This window comes from Heterodontus francisci, chromosome 12, assembly GCF_036365525.1.
Source record: "Heterodontus francisci isolate sHetFra1 chromosome 12, sHetFra1.hap1, whole genome shotgun sequence".
Classification (NCBI taxonomy): Eukaryota; Metazoa; Chordata; class Chondrichthyes; order Heterodontiformes; family Heterodontidae; genus Heterodontus; species Heterodontus francisci.
Window position 1 is genome coordinate 102,643,234 of NC_090382.1, and position 17,332 is coordinate 102,660,565.

Here is a 17,332-nt window from a genome sequence, read left to right on the forward strand (position 1 = left end):
TAGTTCAGCTTCCGACAAATGTTCCTGCACCATCTATTTGAAGAGGATTTCTGCAGTAAACCTGGTTTGACTGGTGTACCAATGTAGGAGGTACCAAGTTAAAGTGCCCTCCATCTCGCCAGTCCCCTCTACGTGTCCAGTCAGGGAAGATTGAAGTTGATTTTCAGAAGGTGGCTGCTTAAACTCTGTTTCCTTTGCACATAAACGGAACAATCTCTGTGATGTTCTGGTACAGTGCTGTCTCATGCCAGGATGGTATCGCTGACTAAATCTCTGTGTGTAGGCAAGGATTTTAACCACTTAAACCAACAAAGGAAATTGGGAAATGTGTCCAAAAACACTGTATGATTATACACTATGTTTACACCATTGATGTATGTATTCTAAACTAAATAGTGGGGGGAAGGAATCATGTGAGAGGAGATGTGGTAAATCAAAGGGAAACAATGAGGTAATAGAGCAGGGTAGTGATTTGGGTAATGAAAGCCAGAGTGTGGCAGGAAAGGACAGCATACAAACTCAAGTGAACCATTCGATAAGGCCAGAGGTTGCAGAAATGGTAAAAAGGCAGAGCTGAAGACTCTGTATCTGCATTTGTAACAAAATGGATGAATTGTTAGCACCGATGGAAATAAATATGATACCTGATCGCCATTACATGGTTGCAAGGTGATCAAGGCTTGAACCTGAATATTGAAGGGTATTCGACATTTCAAAAAGACAGGAAGCTTGGAAAAGGTGATGAGGTAGTTCTGTTAATTAATGATCTCGTTAGTACAGTAGCGAGAGATGACCTTAGCTCGAAAGAGCAAGATGTAAAATCAGTTTGGGTAGAGATAAGAAATAGGAAAGGTAAGTGGTCACTTGTGGGAGTAGTTTATAGGCCCCCTAACAGTTGCTACAGTGTAGGACAGAGTATACAGGAAGAAATAAATGGGACCTGTAAGAAAGGTACTACAATCGTCATGGGTGACTTTAATCTACATGTAGATTGGGTGAATCAGATTGGCAAAGGTAGCCTGGAAAATGAGTTCATAGAGTGTATTCAGGACAGTTCCTTAAAGCAGTACGTTCTAGAGCCAACCAGGGAGCAGACTATTCTAGACCTGGTAATGTGCAATGAAACAGGATTAATCAATAATCTCATGGTAAAGGCACCTCTCGGCAACAGCAATCACAACATGATGGACTTTCATGTTCAGTTTGAATGGGAGAGTTTGAATGTGGGTCTAAGACTAGTGTTTTAAACCTAAATAAAGGTAATTACAAGGATATGAAGGCAGAGCTAGCTAAAGTGAACTGGGAAACTTGGTTAAAAGGTAGGACATTAGAGATGCCGTGGCAGCCTTTTAAGGAGATATTTAATAACTCTTAGCAAAGACTTATCCCAGTAAGAGAGAGAGATTCTGAGAAGGATGCATTATCCCTGGCTAAATAAGGAAGTTTAAGGATAGCATCAAATTAAAAGAAACACTGTGCAAATCTGCAAAGATTAATGGTAGGTCAGAAGATTGGACAGATTTTAAGAACCAGCAAAGAATGGCTAAAAAAACAAAGATGGAGAAAGTAGAGTATGAAAGAAAACTAGCTGGTAATATAAAAACAGATAGTAAGAGTTTCTACAAGTATTTACATAGGAAAAGAGTAACTAAAACTGAGGAGTTTGGGGAATTGATGATGGAAAACAAGGAAATGGCAGAGGCGATGAACAGGTATTTTGAGTCTGTTTTCCATTGTAGAAGAGAAAACCTCCCAAAGATACTTGAAAATCGAGAAGTGGAAGGGAGGATGAAACTTAACAATCACCATCACCACGGAAAAGGTGTTGGGAAAACTATTGGACCTAAAGGTTGACAAGTCCCCAGGACCAGCTGGCCTCCATCCTAGAGTCTTAAAAGAAGTGGCTGCAGAGATAGTGGAGGCTTGGGTCATAAGCTTCCAAAATTCCTTAGATTCTGGAAGTGTCCCAGCGGATTGGACAATAGCAAATGTTACACCTTAGTTCAAGAAAGGAGGGAGACAGAAAGCAGGAAACTATAGGTCAGGTAGCCTAACTTCTCTCTCATAGGGAAATTGCTAGAATCCATCATTAAGGAGGTGAGGGCAGAAAATCATAATGGGATTAGACAGAGTCAACATGGTTTTGTGAAAGGGACATTGTGTTTAAGTAATTTATTAGAGCTCTTCGAGGAAGTAACAAACAAGATGGATAAGGCTGCATTTGCTAACAATGCTACCACTAGGTGGCGCTGCAGTGGCACATGCCCAACTTCTGTCACTAAAACGTCAGTCTGCGACGTCAGCAGCTGCCAGGACTAAAGATGGCGCTGCTCAAATAATCACACAAAGGCAACCTAAACAGATGGCAGCACACAATGGCAGGATGGAGAGAGCGAGCGAGTGGGAGAGAGCGAGCGGGCGGGCCCGTGGGGAATGAGTGAGCGGGGTGGGGGCGGTGACATCGAGTGAGCAGGTGGGCCGGGGTGGGGGGGGGTGGGTTGTGAGACCCAGCGAGCGTGGGGGTGAGAGTGAGCAAGTGGGTGGGCCGGGGGGGGGGTGGGGGGGGGGGGGTGGGTGTGAGAGCGCACCCACCAGCAAGGTCTTCGGCCGCGCTGTCCCTGCTTTCCCCACCCCCCGCTCTCGCCCTGCTTTCCCCACCCCCGTTCTCTCCCCGCTTCCCCCACTCTCTCCCCGCTTCCCCCATCCCCGCTCTCTGCACATGTTACTCGATGACGTAATCTGCGCATGCGCCAACCAGTCCTGGCAATGCAGAACGCAACACATGCGCAGAGAGTAGGAGCCAATCTGCGCATGTGTGCAGTCTGATGACGTCAGCTGCCGGCTGCGTTGTCGATAATCACTTTAGGAGAACCTGTAGCAGTGGTGTATTCGGATTTCCAAAAGGCATTTGATAAAGTGCCACATCAAAGGTTACTACACAAGATAAGAGAACATGGTGTAGGGGGTAATATATTAGCATGGATAAAGTACTGTTTAGCTAACAGGAAGCAGAGAGTAGGGATAAACGGGTCTTTTTCAGATTGGCAAGCTAACTAGTGGAGTGCCACAGGGATCAGTGCTGGGGCCTCAACTATTTACAATCTATAATCAGTGACTTGGATGAAGGGACTAAATGTATGGTAGCTAACTTTGCTGATGACACTAAGATAGGAAGGAAAATAAGTTGTCGAGAGGAGGTAAAGAGTCTACAAAGGAAGAGAGATGGGTGAAGTGAGTGGGCAAAAATTTGGCAGATGGAGTACAATGTGGGAAAATGTGAACTTGCCCACTTTGGCAGGAAGAATAGAAAAGCTGTGTACTATTTAAATGGAGAGAGATTGCAGAACTCTGAACAGAAGAATCTGGGTGTCCTGGTATATGAATCACAAAAAATTAGTATGCAGGTACAGCAAGTGATTAGGAAGGCAATTGGAATGTTGGTGTTTATTGCAAGGGGAATCGAGTATAAAAGTAGGGAAGTTTTACTGCAGCTGTACAGGACCTTGGTGAGACCAGATCTGGAATACCGTGTACAGTTTTGATCTCCTTATTTGAAAAAGATATCATTGTGTTAGCAGTTCAGAGAAGGTTCACTCGACTAATTCCGAGGATGAAGGGCTTGCCTTATGAAAAAAGATTGAACAGATTGGGCCTGTACCCATTGGAGTTCAGAAGAATGAGGTGATCTTATTGAAACATAGAAGATCGTGAGGGGACTTGATAGAGTGGATACTGGGGGGGGATGTTTTTTCTTGTGGGGGAGACGAGCACGAGGGGACACAGTTTAAGAATAAGAGGTCTCCCTTTTAAGATGGAGATGAGAAATGTTTTCTCTGAGGGTCGTTAGTCTGTGGAATTCTCTTCCCCAGAAAGCAATGGAGGCTGGGTCATTGAATTTATTCAAGACTGAGTTAGATAGATTTTTGATAGACAAGGGAGTCAAGGGTTATGGGGAGCAGGCAGGAAAATGGAGTTGAGACCACAACTAGATCAGCCATGATCTTATCGAGTACGGAGCAGGCTTGAAGGGCCAAATGGCCTACTCCTGCTCTTAAGTCTTGCGTTCCTATTTTCCGATTCACAGTTAATTGGGAGTTTAATATGTTGAATGCTGTGGGCTCAAAAGTTGCAGTCTCCCACTGGCCTCCTTTTGGAAAGCTAAATTTATCTGCTGCAGAGATGGTGCCTTAAAATACTGCCTTGCTTATTTACTGTGTTACTTTCTGCCCACTCCCCAAGCCTGAACTCCTGGAGGGTCAGAATTAGCTCTGCCAGCTTTCAAGTTGCCAGCTGCATTGGACAAAGGTTATATTACAGGACTGTCTCTGTACATTACAGGATTCTCTTCCTGTATGCATTACATTCTCTCTACACCTTATTGGACACTCTTCTCTGCACTCACTCTATAGTGAGGAGCAGCTTTATTTTCACCTTGCACTCACTGTTTCAAAAAGGAGAGGAAAATAATTTTGGGACTTGTGTGATGTGTTGCCCAGTGATTCTTGTATCTGGAGCTTTGACTCTTGTCCTAGGGAGGATCTTAGGGGTGGGATTGCAGATATTTGGAAACTGATGTGAATTATTGACTTGTTCACCAGTTTCAGTGTGAACACACATGACCAGTAAGTTACTAACTTGCAAAACAGGTTTTTACACCCATGTTCTAAGTTACTGATTTGCATACACTGGTTACGACAAAAACTTCATTGTTTGAGAGTTCGACCGTCTCCAACCCCCTCAAAAAAAAACCATGTACCTGCTGTGTGCAAAATCCACAATGCAATATGGGCAGTGTGATGGAGTTCGGGGTGAGGCTGCGGTGAGGTGGAGCATCCTCTGCTTGGCGTTGGGGGTCAGACAGTCGGCAGCTGAACTCATAAGGTTCAACATATTTACTGTAAAACTTTTCAAGTTTTCGTCAACTTATGTCTGTAACAGCTCTGTGAAGCACCTTGGGGCATTTTACTAGATTAAGTGCGAGCTGTTGTTGCTGACATCCATCCCATCTGTCTGCAGTGTAAAAACAGTAAAGGTTCAGAAATTTTGTTCTCCAGTTCAGGCTTTGAATCGTGGCATTGCTGAGTTTTGGGAAAGATGACTATTGTCGACTGTCTGTTTCAGATTGAGATTATTCCATCAGTCAGGGTTGTTGAAATGGCAGAGAAGGGTGCTGTTATGGAATCTAATTTTCCTTGTATAAGTGGGCTGTAGATTGTCAAAAAAGCAGAATTGTGGCCTGATTGTGTTTGAAAATACCTGACGGGGGATTCTTTTTCTGTTGCAGGTCAGCGATTTTGGTGACACCACAAACTGGCCCACACCTGGTGAAATTGTCAATAACAAGGTATTGCTGTGCCAAAGTTTCTTCACTTTGTAGCTTTAATTGGCGAATTGTCAAGGATGGAGGTCTGCAGAAACAGCTGGATTTCTGAGGCCAGATTCCTGGAATTTAATATAACTAAATTAGCCTGGTATTGATGTCAGTAAGGCTCTATCAATAATGTCCTGGGAAGAAAGGTAGACAGTTGCGGGTTTAAAAATTCAAGATGGGTTTACATTGTATGGAGAACTAAAGCAGAAATAGGAGTAGGCCATTCAGCCCTCTAGTCTGTACCAACATTCAGTCTCATGGCTGATTCATGAATCTTTACTCCATCCACCTGCCTTGTCTCCATATCCCTTAATACCCTTGGCTAGCTAAGATCTCAGATTTAAAATTATTAATTTAGCTACCGTCTACTTTTTTTGTCAGGGAAAGTTTCATACTTTGTGTGAAGAATTGTTTCCTAACTTCTCTGCTGAATGCCCTAGCTCTGATTTTTAGGGGTTGTCCCCTTGTTCTAGACTCCCCTACTGGTTCAAAATGCTGCTTCTCTATATATTTTGATAATGACCTGCACTTGGAGATATACAGGACATAATTTCAAAATTTGCAGATGGTATGAAACCTGGAAATGTGGTGAACAGTGAGGATAGTAGCAGAGTTTGGGAGGGTGTAGACAGGCTGGTAAAATGGGCAACCAGACAGCAGATGAAATTTAATGCAGACAAGTGTGAAGTGCTACATTTTGGTATGATGAATGCGAGGTAATGTGAACTAAATAGAACCAGGAGTAGGCCAAATGACTCCTTGAGCTTGCTCCGCCATTCAGTAAGTTTGTGGCTGATCTTCAGCCTCAACTCCAGTTTCCCACCTGATCCTTGTATTCCTTGATTTCCTTAGAGTCCAAAGATCCATCAATCTCAGCCTTGAATATACTCCATGCTTGAGCATCCACAACCATCTAGGCAGACAATTCTAAAGATTCACTCTAAGTGAAGAAATTTCTTCTCATCAGTCCTGAATGGCCAATTCCGAATGCTGAGACTATGAACCCTAGACTCTTGAGCCAGGGGGAACAGGCTATTGGCATCTAGCCCTCTCAAGATCTTGTGTTTGAATGAGATCACCTCTCATTCTTCTAAACTCTAGAGTACTACAGTCTAGGATAGCCCTCTCATCCCAGGAGTCAATCTAGTGAACCTTTGTTGCACCCACTTGAAGGCAGGTATATCTTTACTTAAGTACTAAGTACAAAGTACACATTACCCCAGGTTTGGTGTCTCACCAAAACCCTGTAAATTGCAGCAAGAATTCCTTACTCTTGTACAGCCCTGTTGGAATAAAGGTCAACATACCATTTGCCTTCCTAATTGCTTGCTGTACCTTGGTGTTAACTTGCTGTATTTAGTGTGTAATGAGCCCCAAATCCTTCTGAGTACAAACATTTCATAGCTTCTCACCATTTAAAAAAATATTCTGTTTTTCTGTTCTTCATATCAAAGCGAATAAACACTCATTTCCCGACACTACACTCCCATCTGCCACCACCTTGACCACTCACTTAACCTGTCCATATCTCTTTGCAGAATCTTTGCTGCTTACTTTCCCACCTAACTTTGTAACATTAGCAAACTTGGATGTATTACACTCAACACCCTCATTTAAATCATCAATATCGCTTGTACATAGCTGAGGTCCCAGCCCCAGCACTGATCCTTACAACATCCCACTAGTAATAGCCTGCCAAGGGAGTGGAATTAATCGAATAGTTCCAGCAAAGTGCCAGGACAGGAATGAAGGGCCAAATAGCCTCCATATTTGCTGTATCATTATATGATTCTATCCTAGCAATTTCTTCCAAAATCCCTAATGACCTTAATCAAATCACTTCTGTACTTCATTTGGACCTTTATCAAAGCAGTACGAGGTCTCTTTATTCTTCCTACTACAATGTTCAACCGTAGACTTATATTTTGAACTTCAATTGCCAGTTAAACACTCATTCTGCAAGTTTATCACAGAATTGTTACCGTGCAGAAGGAAGCCATTCAGCTCTTTGTGTCTGCACCGGCTCTCCAAAAGAGCAATTCACTTTGAGCCATTCCTCTGCCTTCTCTCCTTTCTGCACATTCTTCCTTCTCATAACAGTCTAATTCCCTTTTGAATGCTTCAATTGAACCTGTCTCCTCCACATTCTCTGGCAGTGCATTCGAGACCTTAACCACTCCCGTGAAGAAGTTTTTCTTGTCACTTTTGCGCCTCTTACCAATTACTTTAAACCTGTGCCCTCTTGTTCTCGATCCTTTCACGAATGGGAACAGCTTCTCCCCATCTACTCTGTCCAGACCCCTCATGATTTTGAATACCTCTATCATATTAACACTTGGCCTTCTCTTCTCCAAGGAAAACAGTCCTAACTTCTGCAATCTATCTTCATAACTGAAGTTCCTCATCCCTGGAACCATTCTCGCAAATCTTTTCTGGACTCTTTCCAATGGCCTCACATCTTTCCTAAAGTGCGGCACCCAGTACTCCAGTTGAGGCTAAACTAGTGTCTTATACAAGTTCAACATAACTTCTTTACTCTTGTACTCTATGCCCCTATTAATAAAGCCCAGGATACTGTATGCTTTATTAACAGCTCTCTCAACCTGTCCTACCACCTTCAATGACTTATGCACAAATACACCCAGGTCCGCCTGCTCTTGTGCCCCCTTTAGAATTGTACCCTTTATTTGATATTGTCTCTTCATATTCTTCATACCAAAATGTATCATTTCACATTCTCGACATTGAACTTCATTTGTTAATGTCTTCCTGTATTTTGTCGCAGTTCTCCTCTCTTGACCACGCAATTTGGTGTTGTCTACAAATTTTTAATTTGTTCTTCTGATTCCCAAGTCTAAATCATTAATGTAAATGGTGAACAGCAGTGGGCCCAACCCTGATCCTTGTGGAACACTGCCTCCCACCTTTTGCCATTCTGAGTAGGTGCCTTTAACCACTACTGTGTTTTGCTGTTTTGTAGCCAGCTTGTTACCTGTCTGCTGACTCCGCACACTCTAACCATAATCATGAGTCCACTGCATGGTACTTTATCAAGGTCATTTCGAAAATCCAAATATATTGCACCTGCTGTATTCCTCTTATCTGCACTTCGTTAATTTTTCAAAGAATTCAGTAAGGTCAGTTAGTCAAAAATGACCTTGCCTTTTGAAATCTGTGCTGACTGCATTTTATTATACTTTTGGTTTATGGATATTTTTCGATTATTTCTTTGAGTAAATATTCAGCCGTGGCTCAGTTGGTAGCTCTCTTGCCAATGAGTTAGAGGTTGTGGGTTCAAGTCCCACTGCAGGACTTGTGTACAAAAATCAAAGCTGACATTGGCCTCGCAGGACTATTGAGCCAGACCTTTGGCCTTGTTCTGAGCTGTAATTAGTCCATGGTGTCTGCTGATTGTTCAATGCAGCACTTCCAGCCCCATTGCCCCGCTCTCTCCAATAGATTGTATCAATCCCAAATCCATTCTGCTGCACTCTCCCCAGAGTCCTGTATCAGTCCCAGACTAATGTAGAATGGGCACATAGGGAATGAGTGGGTTGTGCGTGATCCCTTCCTGATCTGTTCGCTTTTAAAAGCAGTTCCAGTTTTGACAAGGCTCTACATCTGAAATATTAACTAATCTTTCTCTCACAGATACTGCCTGATTTGCTAAGTGTTTCCATTTTCTGTTTCTGTTTCTGTTTTGGATTTTAAGCATCTGCAGTATTTTGCTTTTTTGACTTTTGTGATCTTGCAGTACTCATTCTTGTCATTGGATGTCTGTGTAAGCGCAGTTCATTAACAGTTCCTTGTGACCTAAACAAGGTTCTCTAACAGTACAGTGCTGGGTCGGGAGCTTTCAGTACAGCTCAGTCAGACTTTGGGCCAGCGTACAGTAACATCTCCTTATAACCCATCGGGTTATATTGTTAGAATTTCGATAGAATGGATAAATTAAAGAATGAAAGAACTTGCATTTCCATATTGCCTTTCATCACCTCAGGATGTCCCAAAGCACTTTACAGCCAATTAAGTACTTTTGCAGTATAGTCACTGTTGTTAGGGAAATACAGACCCAGTGAGTTTAATGTCAGTAGTGGACAAACTGCTAGAATACATCATCAAATGGGTGCAGAGTTGGTCAGAGAGAATCAACATGCTATTTTGAAAGAGAGGCAGACGATGTCTAGTTAAGCAAGTTCAATGTTATTGACAGTCGTGAGGTAGTAGGTAGAGGAGAATCAATGGTGGTTATGTACCTGTATCAGTGGGGGCATTGGACAAGGGTTATGCACAAGAAATTGTTAACTAAAATGGAGTCCTGTGGATTTGGCAAAAGTGAACATGATGCTGGTGGTGAGGGAGGGAGAAAGAATAAAAGACATTCTCGGATATGACCGGTGCCTCCCAGATAGCACTTCTCCAGCACCAACTAGTAACACCCATCGTAGACGCACACACATACAGTAACTTGTTTATAGACATAAACGCACACTGATACTGATGTGTGTGTATATGCACACACACTTCTACAGATACTCAGTGATACTGCCCCGATATTGTTAGAATCATGTCTCCAAGTCACACTCCATGCTGACTTGGAACTATATCGCCATTCCTTCATTGTTGCTGAGTCAAAATCCTGAACTCCCTCCCTAAAGGCACTGTGAGTATACCTACACCACATGGACTGCAGTGGTTCAAGATTCAAGTTCACCACCTTCTCGAGGGCAGTTGGGGCTGTGCAATAAATACTGGCCTTGCCAGCGATGCTCACATCCCAAGAACGAATGAGAAAAAAACTTGGTTGTGGATAGCGCGCACTCTTCTCTGAGTCAGGGGTATAAGTTAAACCCCATTCCAGAAACTTGAGCGCATAATCCAGGCTGACACTTCTGTGCAGTACCGAGGGGCTGCTGCACTGTCTGTGATGCCATCTTTCAGATGAGACTTTAAACTGAGGCTCAGCCTGCTCTGTCAAATAGATGTAAAAGATTCCATGGCACTGTTGGAAGAAAAGGGAGTTCTCCCGATGTCCTGGCCAATATTTACTCCTCAATTAACATCTGTAAAACTGATTATCTGGTCATCACGCTGCTGTTTGTGGGAGCTTACTCTGCACAAATTGACTGCAGTGTTTCCTATATTACAACAGTGGCTGCACTTCAGATGTAATTCATTGGCTGTAAAGTGCTTCGGGACACTCTGAAGTTGTGAAGGCCGCTATATAAATGCAAGTTTCTCTCTTTTTCTGTAGTGTTACCGTCGCTGTATTGTTACTATCGGAGCCTGTTGCAATGGAGCTCTGAATGTCCACCTCAAAGAATGAAGTTGAGCTGTGTTTGTTCCGCAGTTTTGTATTCACACTTGGTGTCTTGTACTGAGAGTTCGGTTTCATTGTCTTTTTTTAATGCTGTTTTTTGTTTCAGACGTGGGAGCCGGTCATTACCTCTGAGGTGAGTACGATTGCTGGTATCAATTGTTGGATGAATGTGCCTCTGCCGCAGATGTACCATGTGTTCCGTTCAATTAATCCCATTTATGCAAAGTTAGCTGATCGTAATTGTTGGAAGAGATGACATTAACCAGTGTTTCTGCTCCTGATCATTGACCAGAAACTCCTGCTGGATAGCATGAGTGGGTATCAGATGGGAACAGGATTGTCTCAGCTCATACAGCCACCATGAAAGATGGGCGCTTGGGTGAGGTATGCCTGCAAGGAAAGGCCTCAGGATCTTCAGGACGTGGGAGGGCTGTGGATTGGTGAGGGGAGTGAAAGGACACTGGTGGGCAAGGTCATGGAACAGCTGTAAGCATTTATCAGTCACCTTCATGCCATTTTGTTCCAGCATCCACAGAACAGTAAGCCACAACAGAACAAAAAACCTCCCACGAGGAAGGAACGGCCAGAGAAATGTGACAGCAGTGAGAGCAAGGAGAACCAGAAAGCCAAATCTGACGAATCACCAGAGGAACGAAGCACCGATGAGGATTCACAGAAATCTACACAGAAGAGAAAAGGTATTTCACGGTTATTTTTCAGACTCTGTTAGAGGCTGGGTATGCATCGGTGTCTCTCAGTGGTTGGGATTGGAACCACTATTTCCGTTAATATATATTAATGACCTGGACTTGAGTATGCAGGGCAAATTTCAAAGTTTGCAGATGACACAGGACTCAAATATAGTAAACAATAAGGAGGGTGGTAATAAACTTCAGGAGGGCCTAGACTGATGAATTGGGTTGACACGCAGATGAAATTTAATGCAAACAAGTGTGAAGTGATGCATTTTGGTAGGAAGAAAGGGGAGAGGCAATATTAACTAAATGGTACGGTTCTAAAGGGGGTACAGGAGCAGAAGGACCTAGGGGTTTATGTACACAAACCTTTGAAGGTGTTAAGACAAGCTGGGAGGCTGTTTAAAATAGAACATATGGGATCTTTGACTTTATTAATAGAAGCATAGGGTACAAAAGTAAGGAACTTATGCTAAAACTTTATAAAACAGTTTCAGCTGGAGTAATGTGTTCAATTTTGGCCATCATACATTAGGAAGGATGTCAAGGCTTTTGAGGTGGGCAGAAGAGATTTACTGCAATGGTAACAGAGATGAGGACCTTCAGTTCTGTGGAGAGACTGGAGAAGTTGTGACTGTTCTTCTTAGAGCAGTGCAGCTTAAGAGAAGAATTTGACAGAGGTGTTAAAAAATCATGAAGGGTTTTGAGAGACTAAATAAGAAGAAACTGTTTCCATTGGCAGAAGGGTCATTAACCAGAGGAGACAGATTCAAGGAGATCGACAAAAGAACCAGAGGAGACATGAGGAAACTTTTTTTTCCACAGAAAGCACTGTCTGAAAGGGTGATGGAAGCGGATTCAGTGGTAACTTTCAAAAAGGAATTGGATAAATACTTGAAAAGGAAATATTTGCAGGACTATGGGGAAAGAACATGGGAGTGAGACTAATTGGATAGCTCTATCAAGGAGCCAGCACAGGCAGAATGAGCCAAATGGCCGCCTCCTATGCTAATCATTTTGTGATATATTTACTTTATTGGAGAAAGATTGACATGATGCTGAGCCTCGGACTGTTGTATGGAATGTGGCAAAATGTTCCAGTGCCCCTTGTACACTCCCTTACACCTGTGGTGCCAAATGGACCATACTTCTGTAGGGCTTTGGATTCAATTAAAATTTTATACGATTAGTTGCGATGTGCGGTGCCGGGAAGATCTCCTTTGTTGGTGTCAGTTATCCAATTAATCCCTCTCCCCTACTATTTCCCCATAGCCCTGCAATTTTTTTTCCCTTTCAAGTATTTACCCAATTCCCTTTTGAAAGTTACTATTCAGTCATCATCTACAAGCCTTTAGGGCAGTGCATTCCAGATCTGAACAACTGGCTGTGTAAAACAAAAAGGAACCTCATCTCACCCAAGATTTTTTTTGGACAGGTTTAAACTATTTCCGTGAATTGTTTAGCTGTGACTTGCTGGGGGACTGCCTGCCCAGCACTTCGAGGTAAATCTGTTAATGTTTTCCCTCTTTTGTGTCCAGGGTACAAACAAAAGTGGGTCCCACTACAATTAGATGTAAAATCAGAAGGTGCACAGGACAAGCCAGCATCTCGCAGCAACTCTCGCCCCCAGACAGAGCCTCTTCGGCCACCAATCAACAACAGGAATGACTCAAAAGGTTTGTTCCACTTACTGTGCCAGTTGAATTACTGATTGTAGCCTCCTCAACAGAGCCTCAGGTCCCCGTTCCTGCTGATGTAATTATTTTTGAAAGATGCAGATCATGTTTTAGACCCTAGCCAGATTGGGGGTGGCAGCGGGTGTGGTGGGGGGATGTGAGTTTGAGGTCCTGGAGGGTAGGGTGGGGAATGGAGTTTGGTGTCAGTATTTTCCCTGGCAGGTGGGGTGAGGAGTGGAGTTTAACGTCAGCACTTCTCGCAGCGGGGTTGGGGGTGCAGTGGGTGATGGTGAATTGTAGCAGAATCTGCCACATCGCAGCCTAATCTATAAGGAACTGCTCAAGACTCATCCTGCAGTAGCTCAGAAACTCCGTCTCACTCAGCAATAGCTTGGGCGCACACTCATTTGGCGATACCGCCCCACCTGCCAGTAGCCCAGATGTGTCAGTTGTATTGCAGGAAGCTCAGTCTTTGGTTGAAAAGCTCTGTGGAGGGTAGACTGATAAAGGATATATGACAGCTACCAGGTGTTTGAGAGACTCAAGGACACTCCAGAATAAGGCTGGATTTAAGATGGATATTGAGAGATGTTTAGCTGATAGTGTTAGGTGCACATTAGGTGTCATTTCATCTCCCGCTTTGTCTTTTTTCAGGTTACCATCGCGATGAGAAGCACGACTCCCGGGATTGGAGGGAAGACCGCGATGAGATTTCCAGCGTGAAAAGCGAGGGTGGAACGATCCGAGGGGGCTTCAGAGGGCGAGGACGTGGACGAGGCCGGGGGAGGGGTCGTGGCAGAGGTGCTTCCCGCTGTACGTGATGTGCTGACACCAACCATTGTGCTGCAAACTTTCTGAACCAGCGTGAGGTCCTGACAGTTGAAATTTTAGTTCCAGTTCCAGATCTCTCGATTATCCAGGGACATAGTATTTGTCTCCGTCCCACTCGCCTTGGAGCTCACACTTTGCCAATTTTATAAATTGTCGTTGGTGTCTACTGACAGTTGTTAGTGCTGCAGTGTGAAATTTAAAATAAGATGGGTTTAATGGGTAGGAAATGACACTGTGAATCTACTCCTGTCCAGGAAAGTTATCACGCAGGCTTTACAGCAGTTGTTAGAGAAGTTTGGAACAGAGTTGCAGACTTATTGCACAATGGTTGGGGAATGATGTCTCTTATACAGAGGCAGGGACTTCATGCTGGAGCAGATTAGGCAGCAAGTTAATTTTCATAGCTTTTTCGCACCCATTTATTTAAATTAAGAATGCTGATAAATGTCTGAGAGGTCTTTTGGTCATGTTTTACTTTGCTATTGATCACAGATACGAAGTATTCCAGAAGCAGGCTTTTGGCTTCTGGTAATTGGATTCGAAAGAGCAGACACTTTGAAGTTGTGTCATTTCGTGTTTTTTGTTGGTGTTGGTTGACCCAGGAACGTTGGCGCAGACATCAAGATGATTCCCTGCTCTTCAAAGTGTGTCATGTGATCTTTAACAGCCATAAGAAACAACAAAACAGGAAAAGAATCACCTCAGTTTAATATCTTATTTAAAGGGTCATGCCCCTGAAAATGCAGCACTCCCTCCGTACTGTACTGCCAAGCCAGCCTGGATTATTCCTGGACTGGAGCTGGAATGTTTGATCTTCTAAGAAGCAAGTGCCCCTATGGTGCCCCAGAAGCCCTGGTGCCAAATTAACACAGTTCAACTGCCCCAGCTGAGATTAACTAAGAACACAGGCCTAGGATTGTACCCTGGTGGCCTCGTCATCTGTATTGCTTGGTGTCACATTGCACCTTGCATTTCCCAACAGTCCACTTCTGATACAGGCTTGGTAAATGTTTGTTGTACCTAATAGAGAGTGATAACTGATCCAGGATAAACAATGAACTTAGCCATTCTGGAATTAATGCCTTGGATGGTTTGGATAAGGATGCAGAACAGATTGATACAGCCTGATCTGGATTTTCTTGAGTAGAAGGTACGAGAGTGAGGACCCATAATAGAGTAGCGGGCCAAACAACACATTCTTTTGAAAGGAAAATCTCTGATTTTAAAAAAGGGGCTGGATAGTTTATTCATTCGCTGATCTGATACCTAATACTGCCTGGCCTCCTCACTCACTTCTTCCTCAAGGCTGATGGAACAAGTATGGCAGACTTGCATTCATGTAATGCCTTCCCACATCTCAAACTTCCCAGCTGCTTCATGTACACTTAAAGGCAGTGATCTATGGGAAAGTTTTAACTGAATGTCTAACCTGTGCTGCTTTTGCTTCTTGTAGCTCACTTTGACTATCATTACACCTACAACACAAACAGCGACAGTAATGATGGATTGTACAGGCCGAAATTTGGCAGTGATATCATCTACTACTATGACAATCAGAGCAGTGCGGAGCTGTACACAATGGACAAAAAGCTACTGAAAGACTACATCAAGAAGCAGATGTAAGTACTGTGGTTTTCTGCTTGTTGGGCATTTAGCAGTGTCTTTTATTCCCTAGCTGATTACATGGAGAGAAAAGATTAAGAATTTGTGTTAAAGGTTCAGTCATACGTGTACACTCACATGCCCACACACAGCATCACTGGCAAGGCTAGCATTTATTGCCTATCCCAGTTGCCCTGAGAAGGTGGTGGCGGGTCGCCTTTTTTGAGTCACTGGTAGTGAATTTGATACAGTTGAGTGTCTTACGGGCAACTTCAGAGGGCAGTTAAGAATTGACCACATTGTTGTGGGACTGGAGTCACTTATAGATCAGACTAGGTAAGGGCAGTAGGTTTCCAGGGTGAACCGGTTGGGTCTTCACGACAATCCAACAGCTTCATGGTTTCTTTTACTGATAGCTATTTTTCCCCAGATTTTCTAAACTCTATTGAAATTCTTAAACTGCTGTGGTGGCATTTGAACTCGTGATGTCTGGATTACTGGTCCAGTAACAGATCCACTGCGATAATGAATCACTGTCTGCTGGGTTCCTGCTCTCTCCGGATGTGGGTTTCAACTCCTGGCTTAAAGGGTTTTTTTTCGTGGATTTTCAAGTCGGCCTGAATCCAGCAAGCAGCCAGATTGTTTTATAAGAGCTGTTATGAGTTTTTGAACTTGGAACTTTGAGATATGATCAGAAATCCTACAATGCACCATGGAATCTGTGGTGCTTGTAGTTCTGATTCATGGCGTGGAGTTTGATCAGTGCTCTGACGGGTGCTGTTGCCAAATGTAAAAGTGAACTTTTGAACCCAATGTGGTTATGTCAGAATCCAGAAGCTTTCTATTGATCCCGCTTGCATCAGGAAAGTGAAGTAGTGTCACAGTCCACTTCAGGTGTGAACCCTGGCCTTTATCCTGCAGCTTTTCTTGGCTGTGGAACTGTTAGTTTCTGAAAGCACACTCTGTATGTCTCAGCAGTGGCAACATTCTACCTCTCGCCTAGTTACACAGTCCAGTTCAGCTAACATTGTAGGTTAGCTTACTGCTGCTCTGTTGCATAACTCAGTTATACCAGCACCCCAATGCACACTGTTACGGCCAGGTGAGGAGTGAGGGGGGGGGGGGGTCTCAGGCCCCCTCTTGTCCCTTCCTCTTATTTGACCACAACAGGGTTTATTTCTTTTAAACAGAGGTGCTTACCACCTCTGTGAGTGTTTTACCTTTTATCTTTACTGTAATTGTGAAAGAACCAATCGGGCAGGTTTTCTTGAGTTTAAACAAGAGGTAAGTTTATTATACGTAACACAGTAACCTGATTTAAAAATACTAAAAAATATGCTACGCATTCACATGAGAATCACACACACACAGATTACAGGAGGGAAAATAGATTTGGTGGTTGGATTACAGCCCAGAATAAATGGAACTTAAATACACTCTGTAAAGTGGATGATCCAGTAGTCCTCGGCTGAAACTGTATTCCTGAAGTTCTTGGTTAAAGTGTATTTTGGCTGGCTTGCTTTGTTCAGGGTTTTCCTGAAGGCAGAATCTTCCTCTGGTTTCTGGCTGTAGCGGTCTGTGGGCTTGGAGGATCCCCCAGTCACAGATGGTTTTCAAACTTGGTGTTTTTTGGGGGGAGAAAGAGAAAGGGAAGCACGCAACTTTCTGCTGTTGCACACTGTGTTACTGCTTGTCTTCTATCTGTAACAAAACTTCTAGTTCCTTCAGAAATGGACAGACGGTCACATGGTTCTCTAAATCCCCTTTGATTCTAATGAAGTTTTTTGGAATCTTCTAATGAAATTCAAGGTTCCACATGCCCCAGGATGCCAGTTGG

General features: G+C 43.4%; 1 protein-coding gene across 6 annotated transcripts in view; it reads left to right on the top strand.

Annotated features, from left to right (window-relative positions):
• larp1 (La ribonucleoprotein 1, translational regulator) overlaps positions 1 to 17,332 on the top strand; it is a 176,127-nt gene that overhangs the window by 102,185 nt on the left and 56,610 nt on the right. For 4 of the 6 annotated variants that reach the window (XR_010976125.1, XR_010976124.1, XM_068043971.1 and 1 more), the window contains exons 3-8: positions 5,285 to 5,344; positions 10,798 to 10,824; positions 11,218 to 11,389; positions 12,925 to 13,062; positions 13,717 to 13,875; positions 15,347 to 15,512. Coding sequence is in view for 4 of the 6 variants with exons in the window: in XM_068043971.1 (XP_067900072.1) it covers positions 5,285 to 5,344; positions 10,798 to 10,824; positions 11,218 to 11,389; positions 12,925 to 13,062; positions 13,717 to 13,875; positions 15,347 to 15,512 (722 nt within the window). In the remaining 2 variants the exon portion in view is untranslated. The remainder of the gene's footprint in view (positions 1 to 5,284; positions 5,345 to 10,797; positions 10,825 to 11,217; positions 11,390 to 12,924; positions 13,063 to 13,716; positions 13,876 to 15,346; positions 15,513 to 17,332) is intronic. The other 2 variants (XM_068043968.1, XM_068043970.1) reach the window with 2 other exon arrangements.